At 49.6% G+C, this 23,518-nt stretch overlaps 2 protein-coding genes across 5 annotated transcripts; one reads left to right on the forward strand and one right to left on the reverse strand.

Annotated features, from left to right (window-relative positions):
- Nucleotides 1–72: 72 nt before the first annotated feature.
- On the reverse strand, nt 73–4,824 carry Eif5a (eukaryotic translation initiation factor 5A). Of its 3 annotated transcripts, XM_028780108.1 has the most exons (7): nt 4,233–4,379; nt 3,771–3,864; nt 2,575–2,760; nt 1,276–1,380; nt 958–1,089; nt 792–865; nt 73–700 (listed from the first exon to the last, which is right to left on the reverse strand). In XM_028780108.1, the coding sequence occupies exons 3-6, from the start codon at nt 2,737–2,739 to the stop codon at nt 803–805; spliced, it is 465 nt and encodes a 154-aa protein (XP_028635941.1). In that variant the 5' UTR covers nt 2,740–2,760; nt 3,771–3,864; nt 4,233–4,379; the 3' UTR covers nt 73–700; nt 792–802. The 3 variants fall into 3 exon arrangements, with proteins under 3 accessions (XP_028635941.1, XP_028635939.1, XP_028635940.1); XM_028780106.1 differs by lacking the exons at nt 3,771–3,864; nt 4,233–4,379 and adding an exon at nt 4,595–4,824; XM_028780107.1 differs by lacking the exon at nt 3,771–3,864 and having other exon boundaries at nt 4,233–4,373.
- A 12,950-nt stretch (nt 4,825–17,774) lies between these two features.
- Nucleotides 17,775–23,408, forward strand: Ybx2 (Y-box binding protein 2). Of its 2 annotated transcripts, none has more exons than XM_028780081.1 (9): nt 17,775–18,118; nt 18,758–18,821; nt 20,158–20,191; nt 21,047–21,136; nt 21,713–21,997; nt 22,175–22,278; nt 22,428–22,605; nt 22,859–22,943; nt 23,033–23,408. In XM_028780081.1, the coding sequence occupies exons 1-8, from the start codon at nt 17,845–17,847 to the stop codon at nt 22,907–22,909; spliced, it is 1,080 nt and encodes a 359-aa protein (XP_028635914.1). In that variant the 5' UTR covers nt 17,775–17,844; the 3' UTR covers nt 22,910–22,943; nt 23,033–23,408. The 2 variants fall into 2 exon arrangements, with proteins under 2 accessions (XP_028635914.1, XP_028635915.1); XM_028780082.1 differs by lacking the exon at nt 17,775–18,118 and adding an exon at nt 18,198–18,329.
- Nucleotides 23,409–23,518: the final 110 nt, after the last annotated feature.

Raw genomic sequence — 23,518 nt, forward strand, 5'->3', positions numbered from 1 at the left:
CAGCTGCTTAAACCACACAAGGCCAGATTCTAAAAGCATCTTTATCTTTTCATCAGTCAACAAACAACTGAGTTGGGGGGCTTCATATTAAACTTGTAGTTTTATTCAGGTTTGATTTTTAACAAATGTGTCAGGGAGAGAGCCCACAGGAGAGGGTAAAGCCCGTGGGGGCAAGGCCTTCCCAGATGCCTGAGGAGGGATCATGTCCCCTCCCCCCTCCTCCTCTCACCACCCCTAAAGGGGTTTGGGAAGAGACACAGGCAGGGAAGGGGGCTGGTCCCGTCTGTACAGTGGTGCTGGGGGGTGAAGGACTATGGAGAACAGGGGACCAGATCAGGGATGAGTGGGATAAAGGGCACAAGACCATTTGCCAGAATCCACAGCTTTCTGATTCCAAATTGAATTAAAAAGAAAAAAAAGAGGGGAACCTAAACCAGAAGCAGTACCCAACTCCCTTTCCCCCATCAGGGCTGCGAGAGAAGAGGCAGGTAGCTTCACCAAGGCCAGGGCTCCCTCATTCCTGGCCAAGGGAGCGAGGTGAAGGGCAGGGTCTCCTGACAGTTTGAAGGGGGTGAGGAAAACCAAAATAAAACGTCAAATAAATTGAATAGGAGTCCAGCCAAGGGCCCAGCCAGAGCAGAACCTGGCTGGGGGAGGGGCCTCTGTAGGCTCATGGATCACTGCTGCCACCACCGCCACCCTGGGCAAGAGAAAGAAATCATGTGTAAGATAGGACAGTAACTTCAACAGAAAATGAGGATGTGTGGGGACAGTGAAGGCTGTTCACTCACCTGGAAGCCAGTTATTTTGCCATGGCCTTGATTGCAACAGCTGCCTCCTCTGTCATGGCAGACAGTACTGTGATCTGGAAAAGCAAAAGGGCAGTCCAGAGATGCCTTAACTCAGGAACTTTAAGGAGCAAAGCAGCGTACATAGAGCAGGGAGAGGGCATCATACCAGGATCTCTTCTCCACAGTCATACTTCTGCTCAATCTCCTTGCCAAGGTCTCCCTCAGGCAGACGAAGGTCCTCTCGTACCTCCCCACTGTCCTGGAGCAGGGATAGGTACCCATCCTGGATGCCAATCAGCTGGGAGAATGAAGTTAAAAGCAGGTACAGTTAGGTTAAGTATAGAGTATGGATGGACCAACTACAGTGACAGCGCCTTCCTCCACTACATATCCTTTACCAGCTCCTCCCTTTGTCCACGAGGTGCAGGTCAACACACACCCCACCCTTCATAAGCCACTAACCATCTTCATCCTAAAAGCATACCTGGAAGTCATTCCTTTTGATGTTGGGGACATCCATATTATGAGTTGACGGGCAAATATCTTCATATTTCTTCCCAGTAAAAATGTCAATACCAACCAGATGGACCTGTGTACAAATATCATAGAGAGAATCCCTGCAAATCAATCTTTGAAGCATGAGACAAATACCTGTGTCACTGCCTCAGAAGTGAGCAGTCCATGTTATGGGGTAAAGATTAAGGAATTAGAAATGAATCAAGTGAGAGAGACATACCAAAGCCTTAGAAGACCTGAAGCTAAAAGACCACTACCTGAGAGTTACAAACTGAGGGAAAAGTCAGTGTTAGGGAACTCATTTACATGGAGATTTACAAAAATCAACAGGCAAGGACTGAGGATACCACTCAGTTGATAGTAATGCTTGCTCAGCATGCACTGGGTCCAATGCATACTAACACATAAAGCAATCATGACACATGCCTGCAATCCGAGCACTAGAAAGGTAGAGGTGGAAGGATGTTCAAGTTTGAGGACCTGGAGTACACAAGACACTGTTTTATTGTACTGGGGAGGAATTTAGGGAAAAGTTTCTTGAACATTTATATGATGGGCTAAAAAGACAAGTGGAAGAAGCTGAGAAAATGAAGCAAAGGAATGTAAGAGATCTGAAGACGACAATGACCCAGGAGAAGAGCAGAATGAACTGTGGAGTCAGTGTGCAATGAAAACAGAAGGAGCACAAGCCTTATGATAGCCTGTTGTAGTTAGTACTGAGTCAGAAAAGGACAGGGAATAAACCACAGAAACGTCAACTAGTCAGGTTCAACTTCTGAAGAAGACAGGAAAAGTCTAAGCAAAGAGAATGCCAAGTCTTATAATATAAGTAAGCCGAAGAACAGAGGGCAATCAGCAGCAGGGAGAGAACATGAGCTACATCACAACCCCACAGGGAAAGCTAGAACTTGGAGAAGCAGGCACAGTGATCTGAGCATTCAGACTGGAGCACCCCAGAATGCTGCCCTGGGGGTCTTGACTGGAGAAATCTTGGACGAGAAGCCCAAGGAATAAAAAGGTCAAGAATAAGAAACTGAATAAACAAACCCAAAGAAAACTAGCACAAAGAGGGAGAAAGGGAAAGAATGACGGGTGGCCTATGGAAGAAACTGGAACAGTTTAGTTTTGAATGGGAGCAAAAAGCTGGGTGCAGAACAAAAATGACTACAACAGCAAAAGGGGCCAAGACTAAAAGCAACAATTCACCGCGCAGAGCCCTAGGGATGTGGGAGCTGCAGGGAAGGCAAGATGGAGAGGCGAGTCTAACCTTGGCATGGCCATGCTTGCCAGTCTTCGAAGTAGACATCTCGACGATCTTACACGGCCGGCCTTTGAGCACCACAAAGCCGTTCTTACGTAACGCTGAGCACTGCATGGGGAAGGTGGCCGAGGCCCCTGCATCTCCTGTCTCGAAGTCCAAATCATCTGCCATTTTAAGAGGCTTCGATTCCAACTAAAGCCAACAAGAGAACTAGGGTCAGTAACGATGGAGGTTAACAAGACACTCATCTATCCCATTCCTCCCTAGACACTGCTCCACTTCCCCTTATCCCATTACCCACCTAAAGAAAGTTGGGTTTCCTGCTTTGAAACTGGAGTCAAACATACTGAAGAGCTGGTGTATTAGGGGCAAACAGCTGGGGATCCCCGGGGCCCCCACAATGAAATCTAAAGTTGTGACTAGGGAAAGGAAGTCTCCTGGGAGTTGGGATGCCAAATCCCAGAGATGAGGAAAGGGCTACTTCCCGGGAGTGGGTAGGACTCAGGTGTTACTCGCCACTGAAACCAACCACCCCCTCTTCCCCACATACTGCCAGGACTATAATTAGGTGAGCAGCTATGAGCCAGCTGAAGGGCGGGGCTAATGAAGGGGTGGAGACGGAGGACAAGGCCCCACCCAGCTGTTATACTCCCCCCCCAACCATGTCCACACACAAGCCACTCATTGGTACAGGAAACCACAAGGCCTCTTTGAGGGATTCCCGCCTCCAACATGCACTTGCAGATGCAGTCAAGGGAGAGAAGGTAGTTTCCTAAATGATCCCACTGCCAAACATTTCGATCTCAGTTCCCGAAGGGAACTCAGCCTTTTGTCGATGGCCCTCCCACTTTTCCCAGGATGCACCAGTCCTGTCGGCTTTTCAGGCCCAGCCTGTACAGTCAGTAGAAAGTGGGGGAGTGAGGGGTGGTGAATGACAATAAAATGAAAGCAAAAGATTGGTAGTAGTAATAGAAATCGTACTAGGCTGATAGAGTTAAAGACTCTTAAACACAGTAACTCCCAAACAAAACACAACAGGGGAGGCACTGGCAAGGTGAAGATCGAAGATCACCGCAGGGGGAACTAGAATCTCACTACTTTCAGGCGCTGTCGGCATGGGCCGAGAAAGAGTTGGGCTTCAATCCAATCGCCCTCAGTTTCCCCACTTTTCCCGGTTTCCCAAGCAAAGTAATACCACTTACATATGGCTGGACGTCTCACTTCACATGAAGGCTGAGGGATGAGCTCCAGAGGCCCATGAGGCTGGGGAGCACTAACATATGCCTGCAACGGGCCCTGCGGGATGATTGAGACCCAAGGGTAGGGTCTCTCCCGCACACCAAAATTCAAGGATCCAGAGAAACCCAAAAAATACCAGACCTCCTTGAGCTGGGGGTTGCCGGCTCGCGCCCACCATGTGGTCGCCCGGGGCTTCCGGTGGCCCGGGCCAGGGGGGAGGGGTCCCCGTGCTGCCATGCGGCCCCGGTCCATGTTCGGCCGCATGGCCTCGGACCCCGAGGGCAGCCTCCAATGGGGAACACTTCCGGTGCTACGGCCACCCCTGCCCCAAAGCTGCGCCAGGCCAGGACCATGCCGTCTCCCCTCCCCCCGCCGGCCGCCAACCCCCTCCACATGCCCTCTCACCGAACAGCCCCCTCCCCCACCTCACGTGGCCGCACAGCGCCGGTCCTCAACGGCACAGGAGCCTTTGCCCTCTCTGGGCCGATCTGGCCCCCGGCCCTCGCCCCGGCGTGGCCGCCTGGCGGCCTCTCCCGCGTGGCGGCCTCGCGGCTCGCCGTCCCCCGCCCTGCGTCGCTCCAACGTCACCCGGCCGGCCCCAACCGTCACCCCTCGCGCCAACCGGGCCCTGTGCCCGCCTCTCCACACCTCGCGCCGCTCCCTCACCGAACCCGTGCGGCGATAGCCGCCGCTCCCTTCTGCCCCCCTCCCCGACCCCCGCGTAGTTCCGTCTCTCGTTCCTGGCCCAAACCGAGGTTACGCGCAGGCGCGCCCTGCCCGCTCTCACCTCGCGCGAACGCACTGACTCGACTTGGTCCGCTCGCCGCGAGCCCAACTGCTGCCTCCGAACCCGCTACTGTGCTGCTGCTGCCGCCGCCGCCGCCGCCGCCTCTAGCGCCGCCGCCGCTGCTGCACACGGGTCTTAGTACGCAGGCGCCGACTCCCCACTGACCAACCAAGCAGCCCTATGACAGCCGCGCAAGCGTGCTAGGTAGTTCCACCACCTTCCACCCCCGCACTGCGCAAGCGCATGGACCCTCCCCGATCTCCACCCTCTCTCCCACCTACCCATCCAATGACGCACACACGTGACTCCGCCCCTTCCCAGCCCGTAACGCTGCCAACCAGTCGGCAATGCGCAGGCGCACCGGGTTTTTTTTTTTTTAAATCCCTTCAACCTCTTCTTCCCTCCCCTTGATCGACAGCTCGCTCTACAGGGCGACCTCTGCGACTGCGCAATACAGAACCCTGCACTCCACACCCTCCAAAGGAAACGCCTGGGTCTCAACGCATGCCTGTTAGGAATCCTAAACGCCCCTTCCACCTCAGACGTCGTCCCTACGCTGGGTGTTGAAAAGACCACGCCACTGTGCTACTTGCGGCGTCAAGAACGCATGCGTCTAGCAGGCGCCACACCTCGGCCTTAACTGGAATTGAACAACTCATGGTTCAGAGAATCTGCCTAGTTAGGTGTGCTGCTCTTCTCCGAATCCGTGTCCCAGCTCTGCCAGCTCTGCACGTGCTCAAGAGACTGCTTTCCATGGGAGACTCTCCTACCACGCTAGTGTGGTCGGATTACCACCATCTCGGCTTCACTACTTTACGCAATTTGTGCGCTATAGTTTCAATAGCCAGAGCTATCCGATATAAGCCACCATCTTGTCTAAACCCTGGTTAGTATTGGTCCCTATAGTTCGCATAGAAGCTTTTCCGTTCTAAATCCTAAATAAAGAGAATTGCATAGCGTTCCTGGTTGTTGTCCCAAGTGGGCTTGAGGTTTCTAAAAGGGAATGTCTAATGTTTCTTCAAAAATCAAACTCCATATGAGTGGTTCTGTACCAGGAGGCACACTACAGTGCCAAATCGTTAGGAAGCTGAGGCAGGAGACTTGTTAAACAGCCAGCATATAAAGTTGGTCTTGATGTTTATGATGCCTGTAATCTCGGAGGTTGGGAAACTGGAACCGGAGAATTGAAAACAAAAATAGTGCAATGATAGATTGACTTTCTCTAAAGATAAGCTATCAGGATTTTTACTCCCTAGAAGAAAGCAGACGTGGTGTAGCCCGCCCTTAATCTTAGGAGAGCCAGGTGGGTCTCAGTGAGTTCAAGGCCAGCCTGGTCTGCAGAGTGAATTCATAACTCAAAAGCAAAAACAAAAAGTCTGGTCTAGGAATCTAAACCTTTTTGTTGGTGGTGGCGGGTTTTGTTGTTTTTCAAGACGGTTTCTCGCCCGGCAGTGGTGGCACATGCCTTTAATTCCAGTACTTGGGAGGCAGAGGCAGGTGGATCTTTGTGAGTTCAAGGTCAATCTGGTCTACAGCCTGAGTTCCAGGACAGCCCGGGCTATAAAGAGAAACCCTGTCTCGAAAAACAACAAAAAACAAACAAACAAACAAACAAAAAAGGACAGGGTTTCTCTGTGTAGCTCTGGCTGTCCTGGAACTAACTCTGTAGACCAGATTGACCTTGAACTCACAAAGATCCACCTGCCTCTGCCTCCCAAGTGTTGGAACTTAAGGTATGCACAGCTACCTGTAGTTTTGAGAAGTCACTTCAAATTATTGTACTTTAATTTCCTTACCACTGAATAAGGATATTAAATGATATCTTAATTTCCAACTCACTGGCATTCTTGCAAACACTAGTTTGAACTATTATGTTTGTGTAACACAGTAGGACTATTCACCCTAGATCCTTCAATTTCCTCGAATTTCCTGTCTTTCGGTGGAATACCAGCACTGAGAATGCTGAGATAAGCAGATCAGTGGTTCAAGGCTATCATGGCCTACGTACTCCAATCCTAGCCAGACACACTGGATCAGAGTGGTTCAAGGATATGGTGGCCTACATACTCCAGTTCCTAGCCAGGCACAGTGCCTGCCAACCTCCCTGTAATCCCAGCACATAAAACGTGGAGGCAGAGAAAGGAGAGTCGGAAGTTTAAGGTCATCCTCTGGGTATGGTAATATATGCCTGTAATCCTATCTCCTGGCTAAACAGGAAGATTGCCAGCCTGTGCTACATAGTAAAACCCTATTTTAAAATTCTGTCCCAGTACTGAAAAAGAAATGAACTACTGGACACATGTTACAACTGTGAAAGCCAAATAGTGCAAAGCTTGGGGCTAGGGCTGTGTCTTCAAGAGGCAGTAACTAGAATTAATAGGGCTCTAAATATCACAAACACAATCCACAGAACCAAAATATATTAGCGGTTGCCTACTGCAAAGGATTTAGGGAATGGACTGTTAGTGACCATAAGGGAGGGGGAGAAGTGGGATGAATCTTTTTGCGGATTATAAAAAATATTCTAAAATTAATAGTAGCACACTTCTTCAGATACTAAACCACAAAAGCTTTGAACTGTGCTTGCTATTTTATTTGATGGTACCAGAGATTTGAATCTAAGGCCTGCGAATGTTCAGCAAGGATCACCACTGTGCCTGTGTCCCTTACCAGTTTGTTTGGTTTTTGAATTTCTGGGTTTTTTTTTTTTTTTTAGCATAATGAAGATAGATTTGGCTGGGCAGTGGTGGTACACAACTTTAATACCAGCACTTGGGAGGCAGAGACAAGTAGATTTCTGAGTTCAAGGCCAGCCTGGTCTACAGAGTGAGTTCCAGAACTACACAGAGAAACCCTGTCTCGAGAAAAAAAAAAAAAAAAAAAAAAAAAGATTTGGTAAGGAAAGGGAAGAAACCCCTGAGGATGGAGGGACACAGAGAATGCCCTTCACCCCCTTTAAGACATGGACTCAGTATATAGCTCTGGCTGTCCTGGAACTTATTATATAGCCCAGGCTGGCTTCAAACTCACAGAAATTCTCCTGCCTCTGCCTCTGGGAGTGGGATATATATCACTCACTGGTTTCCGATGGGTGCTGGAGACTTGAGCCCAGTTGTTACCCTGTGTGGCAAGTGCTTTACTCCTTGAGCACACTTAGTTTTTTAAAACATATTTTCATTTTATTTTATTTTTGATTTTTCAAACAGGGTTTCTCTCTATAGCCCTAGCTGTCCTAGAAATCAATCTGTACACCAGGATGGCCTTGAACTCATAGAGATCTGCCAGCCACTGCCTCCCAAGTGTTGGGACTAGTATACCACCAATACCTAGCTAAAAATAAATGTTAAAAACAAAAACAACAAAAAAAAACCCAAAGAAACAAAGCTGGGTGTGGTGGCACACACCTTTAACTCCTACACTCTGGACAAAAAGAGGCAGAGTCTGGCAGATCTCTGTGAATTCAAGGTCAGCCTGGTCTATACTGCTAGTTCGAGGCTAGTCCTGGATTGTTACATAGTGAAACTCAGGCTAAAAATAATTAGAAAAAGAGGATCTGTGAGATAGCTCAGTGGATAAAATGCTTGCCACATAGGCCTAACAACTCAGGTTCGATATCCAGAACCCACAGTAGAAGGAAAATCCTCTGATCTTCACATGTATGCCATGGAACACACATCCACATATACACACTATACACATTCTCACATACAAGTAAAATGAAAGAAAGTAATATAAAACAGGTGGAGTATCTGAAAGTGTATTTGAAAAGTTACTGCATCAACATCTGGGTCCATGAATATCAGCTGTAATTCTGTGAGTTCCCATGACACTCCTCAGCACAGTTGTGGCTCAAATTCTTAGTATGCAGTATGCTTCATTCTTGAAAATAGTTACTTACAAATATAAGTTCTGCCAAAAGTGATGCCATGGGTAAGGTATCACTGTGGAGCCGGGGATAGTTGCTTCTGGAAAGACAGGACCTAGAAAAAAGATGGGGGGGGGGTGCTGGAAAGATGGCTCAGTGGTTAAGAGCACTTACTGCTCTTCCAGAGGACCTGAGTTCAATTCCCAGCAACCACATGGTGGCTCATGACCATCTGTAATGGGATTCGATGCCCTCTTCTGGTGTGTCTGAAGATAGCTACAGTGTACTCATATAAATAAAAATAAATAATATTTAAAGATGCTCAGGGGGACTGTGAACGGGGGCCGTGGAGTGTGTGGTTACATGGAAGAGTTTGGAGGGAGAGAGAAATCTTGTAATTATATCATAATTCCCCACATAAAAAATAGAAGAAAAAAAGATGTTCAGATATTTTAATGGAGCTAGGCATGGTGGTGTCTGTTTGTAATCTCTTCACTGGGAGGAAGAGGCAGGTGGATCCCTGTGAATTCAAAGTCAGCTTGCTCTGCAGAATTTTAGAACAGCCAGAGTTACATAGTGAGAAACTGTCTCAAGAAAGGAAGAAAAAGTGAATGAATGAATGAATGAATGAATGAAACAAAAAGAAAAAAGCCCTACATATTTTTCCCTGCCCACAGGACTGTGTTTGATTAATGTGTCAACATGGATAACATTGTTTATCTTAGCCTGGCACTGGAGTACACAGATGTAATTCGAAAAGGCTTAGGAGCTCATGATTGTCTGTGGCTACAACGGGAGTCTGAGACCAGGCTGGCCTCACCATGGCAACATCAAAACAACAATACGGCACGTTTTCTTTATTTGAGCTTGCACTTGCAGTATTTTCAGTTTCCTTTGGTCCATTATCAGGATTTGAGACATGGTATTGAGCTAGGCAGTGATGGTGGTGCCTTTAATCCCAGCACTTGGGAGGCAGAGGCAGGCAGATTTCTGAGTTCAAGGCCAGCCTGGTCTACAGAGTGAATTCCAGGACATCCAGGGCTACATAGAGAAACCCTGTCTCAAAAAAAACAAAAACAAAAACAAAAACAAACAAAAAAAAAAAGCCATCAGTAGGCTGGAGAGATGGCTCAGTGGTTAAGAACAGTGCCTGCTCTTCCAGAGGACCTGAGTTCAATTCCCAGCAACCACATGGTGGCTCACAACCATCTGTAATGGGATCAAATGCCCTCTTCTGGTGTGTCTGAAAACAGCTACAGTGTACTCATATACATAAAACTAAATAAATCATTAAAAAAAATAAATCTTTTTTAAAAAGTTAAAGCCATTTGTTCAGTGACGTTCCATCCATCTTCTATACCATTAATAAAATGGCAACTTCAGCTGGATTTACAGCCGCACTGGTGTGGCCTGTCAGCACAACATGAAATTTCAAATTAGTGGCTCTGTTTTTAGAAATATTCACTATTTTTTTCAGGGAATATATATCTGCTATGAGCTCCATATATTGCTTAATAAGCTTCCCATCAGTAAACAGTTTTGGTGTTGCTATTAAATATGTTGCTACTATGTTGCTACATAACTAGGTTGTGTAACAGAATCAGTCTGGGTTGTAACTTTGTTTGTTTGTTTAATACAAGGTTTCTCTTTGTAGCCCTGGCTGTCCTGGAACTTGCTCTATAGACCAGGCTGGACTCAAACTCAGTGATTCACCTGCCTCTGCCTCCCTAGTGCTGGAATTAAAATGTGAGTCACCACCGCTGCCCTGTAAGTCTATAATTTTGTGCTTGGATGCATTCACATCTATCCTGGGTCATATGAGACCAACAGGCCCATGATTTGGATGCTCTTGATATGAGGTCTCAGTGGTAGAAAGCTTGCTTAGCAAGCCTAAGGCCCTAGGCTCACCCCTAGTGCCATAAGGAAACAAAATATGAACTTGAAAATATCAACTGATTCGGGGGGGGGGGGTGGCGCACGCCTTTAATCCCAGCACTTGGGAGGCAGAGGCAGGCTGAGTTCGAGAGTTCGAGGCTAACCTGGTCTACAGAGTGAGTTCCAGGACAGCCAGGGCTACACAGAGAAACCCTGTCTCGAAAAACCAAACCAGAAGAAGGAGGAGGAGGAGGAGGAGGAGGAGGAGGAGGAGGAGGAGAAGAAGAAGAAGAAGAAGAAGAAGAAGAAGAAGAAGAAGAAGAAGGAGAAAAGAAAATATCAACTGATAATGAGAGAGTTATGACATCGGAACAGAGTAGTAATGACTGCTGCACTGAAAATAAACTGAGGGTGATCCTTCAGGGGGGCAAGGGAGCCAAGAAGGCATAGACAGTGCTGTCTCACAAAGGAGTGACATCTGTGGTATGAACCAGGCAGGAGCAGGGAGGACGGGGGAAGTGGATGGATGTGAGAAGGAGGAAGAAGCAGGATCTAGAGATAGTGAGGCTCGGGTGAGATGGAGGGTAATTCCAAGACAGAGACAGAAGTCTCTCATCAAATGCAGTGGTGGCCTTGAGCAAGGCAGGGGGCCCTAGGGCTTTCCAGCTGTCAGCTTAGGAGGATGTTTGAGCTGAAAGAGATAAAATTCAGCTCCTAATCAAGTTCCATGTGATGGTGTGGATGGAAGTGGAGGCAGTCTATCTCAGCTAGGGCTGGTTTGCATTACTATAATCTAAGCTCTTGGGAGGAGTAAGGAGAATCAGGAGTCCAAAGCCACCAAGTCTGGACTATATGAGACCCTGTGTCAAAAACAAAACCAGAGCTGCAGAGTTGGTTCAGTGATCAAAATCATTAGCTACTCTCCCTGAGGGCCCAGGTTCAATTTCCAGCACCCACAAGGTGACTCACAAGAGTTAGGTTACAAGGTATCCAATATCTTCTGGCTTCCCTTGGCATTAAACACATGGTACACAGATATACATGCAGGCAAAGCACCCATAAACACAAAAACAAAAAAATAAAATAAATCTAAAAGACAAATAAACAAACAAAAATAAATAAATAAAAAGGGCTGAAGCGACAGCTCAGGTGGTTATTTTTTTTTTTTTTTTTTTTTTAAGATTTATTTATTTATTATATATGAATACACTGTAGCTGTCTTCAGACACACCAGAAGAGGGCATCAGATCTCATTACAGATGGTTGTGAGCCACCATGTGGTTGCTGGGATTTGAACTCAGGACCTCTGGAAGTGCAGTCAGTGCTCTTAACCACTGAGCCATCTCTCCAGCCCTCAGGTGGTTATTTGCCGCGAATTCTGTATTCTAGCCCCAGAACTCACTCAGTATAAGCTGCTGCAAGCTTGTCCCCTTATGTTTCAATCACTGTGACACGCACATGTGTACACACACACAGATAAAATACGTGTTAAAAAAAAAAAAACAAGAGCAAGCTGGGCAGTGGTGGCGCACACCTTTAATTCCAGCACTTCGGAGGCAGAGGCAGGTGGATTTCTGAGTTCGAGGCCAGCCTGGTCTACAGAGTGAGTTCCAGGACAGCCAGAGCTATACAGAGAAACCCTGTCTCAAAAAACAAAACAAAACAAAACAAAAACAAAAACAAAAACAAAAGAGCAAAAAGGGACTGAAGAGATGTCTCAAAGGTTAAGAGCACTGGCTGCTCTTTCAGAGGACCTGAGTTCTATTCCCAGTGGTGGCTCATGATCATCTGCAACTCTAGTTCTGACCTGATATTCTCTTTAGGACTTAGGAAGCAACAGACACAATGTGGTGCACAGACATATATGGAGGTAAAACAGCCATGTGCATAAAATTAGAAAAAAATACAATTAATGAAACAAACAAAAACAATAAAAATTAGGAACCCAAACCAATCAGCCAGACAAAAACTGGTGGCTGTGAATGTATCTCAGTGGCAATGACTTGTTGAACATATATGAAGCCCTGGGTTGATCTCTAACACTGAAAAAAGTGTTAATAAAATAAAAAAATAAAAATTAAAAAAAAATTTAAAAAAGGAAGAGAAGATAATTTTCACAGTAACTTCTCTCCATGATGCCTGCGGGCACCAGATAACCTAGAGCATCCAAATGACTTAATTCACCGAGGGCCACAGTGAGCGCTCAATGTACTGTAATTCTTCTCTGACATTATGAATGAACTGATTAGTAAAAGCTGTGGAGAACAGGCTTAGAACCATCTGGGCCCTTCAGTTCACCCTGCTCTTGGGAGCAGAGCCCAGTACCTCGAACAGACACTGAGTCTGCCTTGGTTTTGGCCTTCTAGAATGGTGTGGAATGGATTTCTATTGTGTGTTACTACTAGTTAGAAAGAGAAATATGAGACAGAGGTTCTAAGAAAGAGGTGGTTAAGTAAGGGTATCAGACGTACCAGGTGGGAGGAAGTGTGGGTGGGTGGAGAAAGGGGAAGGCCTTGGCAGAGTGTTCTCAGTTCCAGGGGAAGGCAGCTAAGAAGTGAGAGGGAGGGAGGGAGGAAGGGAGGGAAAGAGAAAATGACAGAGGTGAAGGTATATCCCAATCTAGCAGCCAAGACAGGAGAAGGCAGCCATTGGAAGGGATGAAAGAGCCTGGCAGGGCGGTGGAGCACGCCTTTAATCCCATGACTTGGGAGGCAGGGGCAGAAGGGTCTCCACCAGATGAAGATTAGCCTGACTAGATACTGAGTCCCAGGCCAAGAAGAGCTACATAGCAAGATGTCATCTTAACTGTTCTCCCACCAGGGGAGAGGACATGAGAGGGAAAACCGTTTAGGCTACTAAAAGCAAGTCAGAAAGGCAAGTTGTTGGAAGTTAGTGCTGTGAGGGAATGGGGGTGACACAAGCTTTTTTGGTTTTGTTTTGTTTTGTTTTGTTTTGTTTTTCGAGACAGAGTTTCTCTGTGTAGCCTTGACTGTCCTGGAACTCACTCTGTAGACCAGGCTGGCCTCGAACTCAGAAATCCGCCTGCCTCTGCCTCCGAAGTGCTGGGATTAAAGGCTTGCGCTGACACCAGCTTTTTAATCATTGAGATATTTAAAATAAATACCACCCATCATCACCTTTGCTAAGCCTTGGCATCCAGGGGAGATTATTCTAAAAGTAAGGCTCTGAGAAATAGCCGGGAGTGAGTGTTTGGGCTCACATGCTAGGAACCTAATTCAGTGAGAGGGAGACGGAGCGAAGCTTCACCGTAGCTGTTCTCAGAAGACTAAGACTGTGCTCAGGGTCTGTTGGAGATGGGAAGGACTTGGGATGAAAGACACATGTTTGAGAGCTATCAGAAAGTGGGCACTTAGAGCCGGTGAGCGGGCTCATCAGGTCAGGGCGTTTACTGCAAAGCAGCACCACCTGAGGCTTTCCACAAGACCCACACGGTGGAGGGAAAGAGCTGACTCCTGAGAGTTGTCCTCTGACCTCTACACGTGCTCTGGCATGTGTTCCTCCAATGAGTGAGTGTAATTTAGGGGGAAAAATTACAGCAAGGGAATGATAGAGTGCATGCCTTAAATCTTAGCACTTGGGAGGCAGAGGCAGGTGGATCTCTGTGTGTTTAAAGCCAGCCTGGTCTATAAAATTAGTCCAGGGTAGCCAGGGCTCTGATACACAGAGAAATCCTGCCTCGAGAGACCAAGAAGAAAATAAAATTGCATTATGCAAGTGCATTACATGCTTGCAGGGTCTGAGGACACCAACAGAGGGTGACAGATCCCCTGGAACCTGAGTTAGATGGTTATGGGCCAACATGTGGATGCTGCAAACCAAATCCATGTTTTTGTTTTGTTTTGTTTTGTTTTTTTAATTTTTATTTATTTATTATATGTAAGTACACTGTAGCTGTCTTCAGACACCCCACAAGAGGGCATCAGATATCATTGCAGATGGTTGTGAGCCACCATGTGGTTGCTGGGATTTGAACTCGTGACCTCTGGAAGTGCAGTCAGTGCTCTTAACCACTGAGCCATCTCGCCAGCCCCTGTTTTGTGTTTTGTTTTTTGTTTTTTGTTTTTTAACAAGAGCAGCAAGCACTCTCAAACACTGAGCCATCTCTCCAGCCCCTAAAATACATGTGATGGTTTTGTTTTGTTTTTTGAGGCAGGGTCTTTCTATATAATCCGGGTTTTCCTAGAACTCATGTATACCAGCCTGGCCTCAAACTCACAGAGGTCCATTTGTTTGTGCCTTCTGAATGCTGGGATTGAAGGTATGTACCACTAAGCCTAGCTAATAAATATAAAGTTTAATAAATAAAAAAGGAAGTGATCAGCAAATAAAACGATAGACAAGAGATAGGAGAACACAGCTAACACTGACACTGCTAAAGATGTGACATCGGCAGAGAAGGAGCTGACCGGGTAGGTAAGCTTGGGTTGTGGAAGGGTTGAATGGTGAGGAAGCCGAGGCAGTTACTCAGTAGACTGAGGTAGGAAGGTCAAAAGGTCAAGTTCTACCTAAGTTTCAGAAAGGGTTTAAGGCCAGTTTGAGCAGCTTAATGAGACCTTGTCTCCAGAAGAAAAAAAATATGTAAAAAATGGGCAAGAAAGTTGGAAGTTATAGCTTGGTGGTACAGTTGGCCAGAATCCCCAAAAAAGAAAGAGAGAAACAAAAAAAGTCATCCACAAATATCTTATGTGGGAAAAAAAAGCCTCTGCTTCATGATAGCACATATCTTTAATCTCAGCACTCCAGAAGTAGAGGAAGGTGGTTCAAGGCCAGCCTGGTCTCCAGGATGAGATCCTATCTCAAAACAACCAAACTGAAAACCAATTAAACAGTTTGAGAAGCGGGGTTATATATAGCTCAACGGTAGAGTGTTTGTCTAACATGTACAAGGCCCCCAGCACCACAGCTCAGTTTTATTTTATTAAAAATAGTTTTAGAAGCTGGTCAGTGGTAGTGCATGCTTTAAATCCCAGCACTTGGGAGGCAGAGGCAGGCAGATCTCTGAATTCAAGGTCAGCCTGGTCTACAGAGCAAGTTCTAGGACAGCAAAAGCTATTTTGAGAAGCCCTCTCTGACACACACATACACACACTCACGCACACACACACAAATACAAAAATGCTTTAAGATTTATTTTTTAATGGGTGTTTCCCCTGCATGTATATATGTGCATCGTGCAGATGTGTGCTTCTCAAGGTCAGTAAAAAGCAGGAGATCTCTTGGAACTGGAGTTATATAGATGGTTGAGAGCCACTGTATGTGCTGGGAAATGAACCCAGGTTCTCTGCAAGAGCAGCTGGTGCTCTTAACCCGAACCGACTCTCCAGCTGCCAAAACTTGGGACTTTCTGTATATGACAGTTAGCCAAGTGTTCTACCAACTGTGCTATATCCCTGGTCTTTGCCAGTTTCTAAATCTTAATTCAAAAAGGTCTCATCTCTGCTTGTGGGCTTCCTCTCATTCTCGAACTCATTATTCGGCCCACACCTGAACTCCTCCGTACCTTTGACACCTTTCCGATTCTTCTGTTTGCAGCAGTGAGATATCTTCATTGCCTTCCTCAACTGGGATCTCTGTTTTCCAGGTCAGGGTTAGAGTTAGAGGCTTTAACAGTGTAAGGAAGTGGTTGTTTCTGTATACCTACTGCCTCCCTGGCGATTTGGTTCTTTTCTTGTCTCTTCTCTTTTCCGGTTCACTATATCTGATGCCCTAAATAAAAATCGCAATCCTCAGCTCTGAAAAGACCAGAGTGGTGCGTGGTCAAGTTTGTTGTTGGAATTATGACCAGGTGGATCCCAGGAGCGGCCAGCAGAGGGCGCGCTGGGACAGGGAGCGGGATCATACCGGGGCTGTCGGCGATCGCCAGAGCGCACTTGGGGAGCGCGGAGCAGCGCACTCGTGCTACTCCCAGGGGGTGCTGTTCCAAATTAAAAGTGAACTCTGTATAGTGTCCCCCATGTCCTCTCATGTGGAGTCGGCGGCCCTCGGAAAGAGTGACTTAGAGCCGTCTGCATATTGGCAACTAACACTCAGATCGTAGTGCGTTGTTCCAGATGCCAAGATTACTACAAAAGTCTTACTGCTGTGGCGATTACTGCCTAATGTGTGTTCAGAACATTAAAGAAAATAAACGGTCAAAACCATTTCATTTTTTTTTAAAAGTCACGATAAGATAGGATAGTTGATACTTAAAGAGACCCAACCCCCTACCCTCGAGACGCAAAGATACCAAGTTTTACCAAACTGCATGTTCAAGGCCGGTGAGCCAGGGGTCCTGTGACCCTGAACCTAAGAAAATCTGAAAGTACTCGGTGGGAGACACTAGAACTGTGGCAAGAGGGTCAGGAGGCCAGGTTACCCAGAGGAGGCTTAAGAGAACTTTCTTGGAGCAAAAATAACGTCTTTTGGTTTGCTTGTTTTTAACACATGAGCTCTGCCTGGCCTCAAACTAGTGAATCTTCTTGCCTTGGCTTTTAGAGTGCTGGAATTACAGGTGCTATCTACCATACACAACCTAAAGAAAGTATCTTAGGGTGTTGGCTACATGTATGGATATTTTATTAAAACTAAGGAAAGAGGTGCGCTTTGTTCTAGATCTGTAAACTTTGCTTTCCTTTTTTCTCATTTCTTGAGACATTGTCTCTCACTGTAGACCAAACTGTCCTGGAACGCACTATATGACCCAAGCTGACTTCGAACTCAGCAAGTCTGCACTAGGGAGGCGAAAGCAAGAGGATCAGGAGCTCAAGGCCAGGCTGCGCTACAGAGATCTTTTTTCAAAAACCCTAAAAACATAAAAACGAGGGGCTTCTGCTTGTGATCGCCACTGTGCCTGCCCTGGAGTCTGCGTGGACGTTCTGTGCGGGGGGAAAAGTACCCAGGGCGGTAGGGGATGGAGAGTAGAGTCCGGGCACCGACCGTCTGAAGAGTGAAGGCCAGCGGGCCCCCCTCGCTGCAGAACCGCGGCTGCTGGCCGCTACCCCCACCCGGGTCGTCAGGGGCAACCTCGGGGGCTCGCCCCGGCCCCGCCTTGCGCGCAGAAGCCAGGTGGCCGTTGAGGCGCCACCAGCCGGTTTGATTTCCCGCGGCCGGTGGAACGGGGCGAAGGGGGGAGGGGAAACGAGTCACTAGCCAATGGGTTGGGTCGGGCGCACCACGTGACGGCGGGGAGGCGGGGCCCAGGTGTACTTACGGAGTTGCGGGAGGGGGCCGCAGCTTCAGAACGGAGTCCGGGAGGCGGGGCTGGCGTGCGGGCTTGGGGGGCTGCGCGGCTACGATTGGCCGGCGGCCGGGAGGCGGGACCTGAGTGCGCCGCTTCAGGCGACTGCGATTGGCCTCGGCTCAGGGCCCGCGGCAGGCGTGCGGGCGAGGCTTGGGGCGCGAGGACCGAGCGGGGTGGCCGGTCCGCGAGCCGGGGGGAGGGGCCGGGGTGGTGGTGGTGGCAGCGGCGGAGGAGGCGGTGGCGGCGGGGGCCGGTACAGGACCCGGCGGGATGAGCGAGGCGGAGGCGGCAGTGGTGGCGACAGCGGCCCCCGCGGCGACGGTGCCCGCGACGGCGGCAGGGGTGGTAGCGGTGGTGGTACCGGTGCCCGCGGGAGAGCCGCAGAAAGCAGGCGGCGGGGCGGGCGGCGGGGGCGGAGCCGCCTCTGGCCCCGCTGCTGGGACCCCCTCAGCGCCCGGCCCTCGCACCCCTGGCAACCAGGCGACGGCGGCCTCGGGGACTCCCGCGCCCCCGGCCCGGAGTCAGGCGGACAAGCCGGTGCTGGGTGAGGGGGGGGCACGCGCTAGGGCGGCTCTGAGGGTCGGCGGGCTGGGGGAGGGGCAGCCGGGTTTGGAAAGCCGAAGGTAGGCCTGGCCCAAAGGACTAACGGGTCCGGGAGCTGCCGAACAAACTATTAGTGGATTCCGCTGGAGGGAAACCCTGCCGCACCTTCATGAGCCGGAGGGCGGGGCAGGCAGGTTCAGCTAAGGCTTTGGGTAGGAAAATAAAACCTCAGGGTCTGGCCACACCCCTGTTTGCGGGATACCTGGTGTAGTTGACTCCGGTTCTTGTTAGGTAAACCTCTGAGCTTGGGAAGCAGGTGAATGGGACCCCTTACATTTAGGAGAGCTAGAACGGCTATTGAGTTTTGACTCTGAGGGTGGACCAGGTGAGTACCGGGTTCTAGGTGAAAGACCTGAGCTTCGTAGGATGTGAGGCACGTGGGTTTGAGCCTGAAATCCCTGTGTGAGTTTTTTCCACTTAGAACTAGGGTAAGAGTACTTTGACATTTCCAGTGAAATCTGGTCGACTCATAGCTTACTAAGGAGGCAGGTTAGAGTTTTAGCTTAGTTTTCTCTCAAAACTCAGCCCAGCTCCGTCTCTTCCCCCATCTTACTATCCCCACTGCATCTCTGCCTGGCAGCAATCCAAGTCCTGGGCACTGTCAAATGGTTCAACGTCCGGAATGGTTACGGATTCATCAACAGGTATCCGAGGAACCCAGGGAGGGGGAGGAACGGGTGTCTTTTCCGAACTGACCTGTGGGATTGGACACCTTATTTCATCTCTACCCCTGCTGAGGCACGGTTGTGATGTCCAGCTGAGGCTGGTTGAAAGTCTTTAGCCACAGCACAAATGTATGCTTACTGGCAAGAAGAAGCTTGCACCCACATCTTCAAGGGCAGCAGAGGATTAATGATCCAGGAACTTGGCAAACCTGACCCTGACCTTCCCAGCTCCTCTGTCTCACCTTCTGGAGTTGCTGCATTATTTTTAGCATGCTGTGTGCCTCTGGAGTAGAATGTACAGGGCTCCTGGTTGGAGTCCTCACTGATTTCCTGGTTAAGGGCAACACTCCTGGCACCTTCACAACTTCTATCCCTTAAAGAGCTGTGGCTCATTTGAACCACGCACCACCCATCCCTAAACGGTAGGACTGAAGCTGGTGCGTACTGGGGAAGGAGACGGCTGCTTTTCTTCAGTGGCAGCTCCACCTCTTCCAGCTCTGGGAGAGACTGTGGCAGATTCTGACCTAGTAGAGCCAGGTCCCCCCTATTCTGGCCTTCCCCAGCTCAGGCACCCTGCCCAGCCAAGCCCTCCTGGGAACCTCAGTTCCCTCTTCACAGGCTGACCTTTGTGCAGATCCAAGTACTTTAGAACATTTGTTCTGGGGAAGGCAGCTTCCTGCAAGGAGTCCTCCTGCCTCCTGGCCTGGGACTAAATCGAGTCACAGGCAAGGTGGTAACAGAGACTGAGAGGACGTCCTTTCGCCCTTGTTCAGTCCACAAGCTGGAGAGCTTGTGGTTCTCCAGGCTGAGGGCAGCTAAGGCTTTGTGGCTGTTTGGAGACTGCTCCTAATGTCGTGTTCTCGTCTCACAGTTGTGTACCCCTGGCTCTGGCCCTGTTCTCTCCCTCCTTGAGCATAGAAGGAAGGAGCCTGTGGAATTTTCCAACCCCAACAGGGGTGAAGGGAGAAGGAGATATTGGCCAGGGACAGTTAGACCTGGCTGTGACAGGTTCTGAGGTGCCTCTGGGGTAGAAGGTGAAGCTGGCCTGGCTCCTTCAAGGTGCCTTTGCCACCACCTCCTGCCTTTCTCTTAGGAAGTCCCAAGTCTCTCACTGTGGATTTGCAGCGTGCTTCCCTTTGCACCAGCTTCTGGGGCCCTGGTGGCTTGCTCTTCTTGCTCCCAGGGTCCCATCATACCCCCAGGAACTGGAACAGTGGAGAGGCTGGGCCCGTCTTGGGAATGGGCACCTAGGGAGGCCTCAGTGGAACTGAGTGCCTTACCCATCACCCCCTTAACAACCCATCCTGTTCTGCAGGAATGACACCAAGGAGGATGTCTTTGTTCACCAGGTAAGAGCTAGGTTGGCTTTCTGAGGGGAGGCACCTGTCCTCTCTTTGGAAGCCTTTGCCATAACCCCTAGCTGCACACAATATATTTCTCTGGCTCTTCACAACAGCCTGCCCATAGTTGGCCTCCCATGCCTCAGGTGCCAGTATGAACCACCATTAGCCCAACTTTCATTGAGTTGCTAAACAGCTGTCAGAGTTGTCTGTTGCCCTCAGGGCTTGGCATGCTCACCACCTCCTGGGACCTGTTAACACCACTGGAAGGCATCTGGCAATTTTCTGAGGGAAAGGCCAGAGACACTTGGGTGCAGTGAGTCTCAGAGTGGCTCTGAGGACCAGCAGCAGCATCACCTGAATTCTCAGGCCCCGCCCCAAGCCGCTGAATTAATCAGACGGGGCTGGGGCCGGGCACTCTGTTTTAACATGCTCCCAGGTGATTCTGATGCTGGCTAGTTTGAGAACCACTGCTGTGGTGGAAGTGCTCTGTGGGATCGAGGTAAGAAGCACAGTACGTTTACCCACTTTACAACTCCAGAGGGTTCGGCCTTTGCTTTGCTCTTGAGTTCCTACTGCCTCCATGTTTTGAAGTCCTTGAGGGGTGTACGTGGAGGGGGGGACATCTTGGGGATAGTGGCTCCCTCAGACCTCTAGCTCATGACTTCCCCCTACTAATATATTTCTTTGTTGTGGCACTGTGCTCCAGGCCCTCCCCCACTATGGCCACTTTCTTGCTCTGCCCTCCAGCCCTAGACTCCAATAAAATGTCACCAAGAATGGAGTTGGGTGGAGGCTGAAGCTGGTTCAAGGGACCCTGGCTTTGCCGCCCTCACCTTTCTCATGACTTTTCCCCCCAACCAGACAGCTATTAAAAGAAACAACCCCAGGAAGTTTCTGCGAAGTGTTGGAGATGGGGAAACTGTGGAGTTTGATGTCGTGGAAGGAGAGAAGGTTTGGGAGCCGCTGTGGGGTGGAGTTGGCCAGAACTGTGGGAGGGTGGCCTGGAGGTCAGCCGAAGCTTTGACCCTCCTGGGACCAGCCCTGCCACTGGCTGTGGTGGAGGCTTGTACTCTCTCACTGGATGTTGTTGAACACTAGAGCTGCTCTAGGACATGTCCTAAAGAACCCATCCCTGTCACCAGCCAGTAACATGTGGGTTTCTTCTCTTTAGTTCACCAAGCACTTCCATGTCTGTTTTCTTCACGGGACCCCAGCCCTAACAGGACCCTCAGTCAGTCCTCTGGAATGAAGGAGGGACAGTGGCTCTCTCTATCTCATCCTGTCCTGTCTTTACACTCTGGGGGGCATGTGGCAGTTATTTCTAAGGACAAGTTGTTTCTTCTCAGATGGGTACAAACTCCTTCTGCTGCCCCTCGGGGGAGGGGAGAAAGGAGGAGTGGTTTTGAGGAGTAATAGGGTAGAGGACTTGGGCCTGAAGAAGGGGGATACCAGTGATCTGGCAGGTTTGTAAGTGCTGTGTGTTTGTTGTCAGGGAAAATTCTGATTGCTCCTTCTCTGCCTCCCCAGGGTGCAGAAGCTGCTAATGTAACTGGGCCTGGGGGGGTGCCAGTGAAGGGCAGCCGCTATGCCCCCAACCGACGGAGGTTCCGTAGATTCATTCCTCGGCCTCGCCCGGCTGCCCCACCACCCATGGTGGCAGAGGCTCCCTCAGGTGGGACAGAACCTGGCAGCGAAGGGGAGCGGGCAGAGGACTCGGGGCAGCGACCTAGACGACGGCGCCCACCACCCTTCTTCTATCGAAGGCGGTTTGTGCGAGGCCCTCGGCCCCCTAACCAGCAACAGCCCATAGAGGTGAGGCAAGAGTTGCAGCCAGGGAGCTAGCTCTCCACATTATTGGAAAGAAGTTGGGGAGTTGTGAGGGCAGAGACCATAGAATATTCTCACAGAAAGTAGAACTAAGTTAAGATCCAGGAAGCACCAAGGACACTGGGAGCTCCACAGCCCACCTAGGCCTTTGTGTATTCCCAGGGCTCTGATGGGGTAGAACCCAAGGAGACAGCTCCATTGGAGGGGGACCAGCAGCAGGGAGATGAACGGGTACCCCCACCCAGATTCCGGCCCAGGTACCGAAGGTAAGACTGCTTCATCTTTCCCTTCAGGGTCCAGTGTTGGGCCTGTGTGAAGTGACAAAAGTTCTAGAGACTGGAACAGATGGGAACAAAACAGGGAATCCTGGGAAAGAAGTCTGCCCAGTTCCTTGATCCTGTGTTTCTTTTTCTAGGCCTTTCCGCCCCAGGCCACCCCAACAACCTACCACAGAAGGTGGGGATGGAGAGACCAAGCCCAGCCAAGGCCCCACTGATGGCTCCCGGCCTGAGCCCCAGCGTCCACGAAACCGTCCCTACTTCCAGCGGCGTCGGCAGCAGCCCCCTGGCCCCCGGCAGCCTATAGCCGCAGAGGTGAGGGTCTCGGCGTGAGAAAGACCTGTCGTCCTTTCTGTCCTTCTGTACCTTCCTCGTCCCTCTGGCATCCTGCTGGCTCGCCCCTGGGCAGGCAGGCATTCCTTACCAGGAAGCCCCTGCACAGGCAAGGTTGCCTTTGCATGCCCCACCACCATCTCTAGCTTTGGAGGGGATGGGAAGTGAAAAGTTAGGAAAAGGTTGATGAAGGAGGTTGTAGACAAGTAAGTCTTAGTTCCCCACTGCTCTTCAGACCTCAGCACCTATCAACAGTGGGGAACCCCCCCCCACCATACTGGAGTGATTCCAACTCAGAGGACACCCAGAGCTACCATCTGGTGAGTGCTCCTTCTCAGGGAAGGTGACCAAAAAGCCCAGGGATTGGATTCTGCTAAGTGACCCTTTATGATTGGTCTCTCTCTCGTAGGTATCTGCCAGTTTCCAACTGACTCTACCCAGCATCCCCCTCCCCCCTTTCCCATAATTCATGTCATCAAAACATCGGCTTTTCCCTTGAGACTCAGGAGGGCCAAAGCAACAGCCTTTGGCTTTTTTCTCTTTTTTTCCCCTCTCCCCTAGCATGGGTTGAAGGAAGGGATCCATCCTAATTGTTCAGAGGCATCACCTCCCTCTCCTACGTCAGGCTGAGAAGGAACCAGCCAGCTCACACCTCCTCCTGATTGTTTTTCTTCCCCACCCATTTATTTTTTGTTTCCCTTCGACCTCCTCCCCAACACCTCTGAAGCCATTTTATGAACTGTCATGTGCCACCTGAGCCTCCAGTAAAAACAAAAGCAGGCTTTCTTGTTGTCCTGGTCTCTGGCTCTTCTGTTTGAGGATGAAGACTCACCGGTGGGGTCGAGACCCAGACAGTAGGCAGGAACTGCTGGTGCTTCTCTGCTTCAGGATCCCT

Source organism: Grammomys surdaster, unplaced genomic scaffold, assembly GCF_004785775.1.
Source record: "Grammomys surdaster isolate TR1022 unplaced genomic scaffold, NIH_TR_1.0 364, whole genome shotgun sequence".
Lineage (NCBI taxonomy): Eukaryota > Metazoa > Chordata > Mammalia > Rodentia > Muridae > Grammomys > Grammomys surdaster.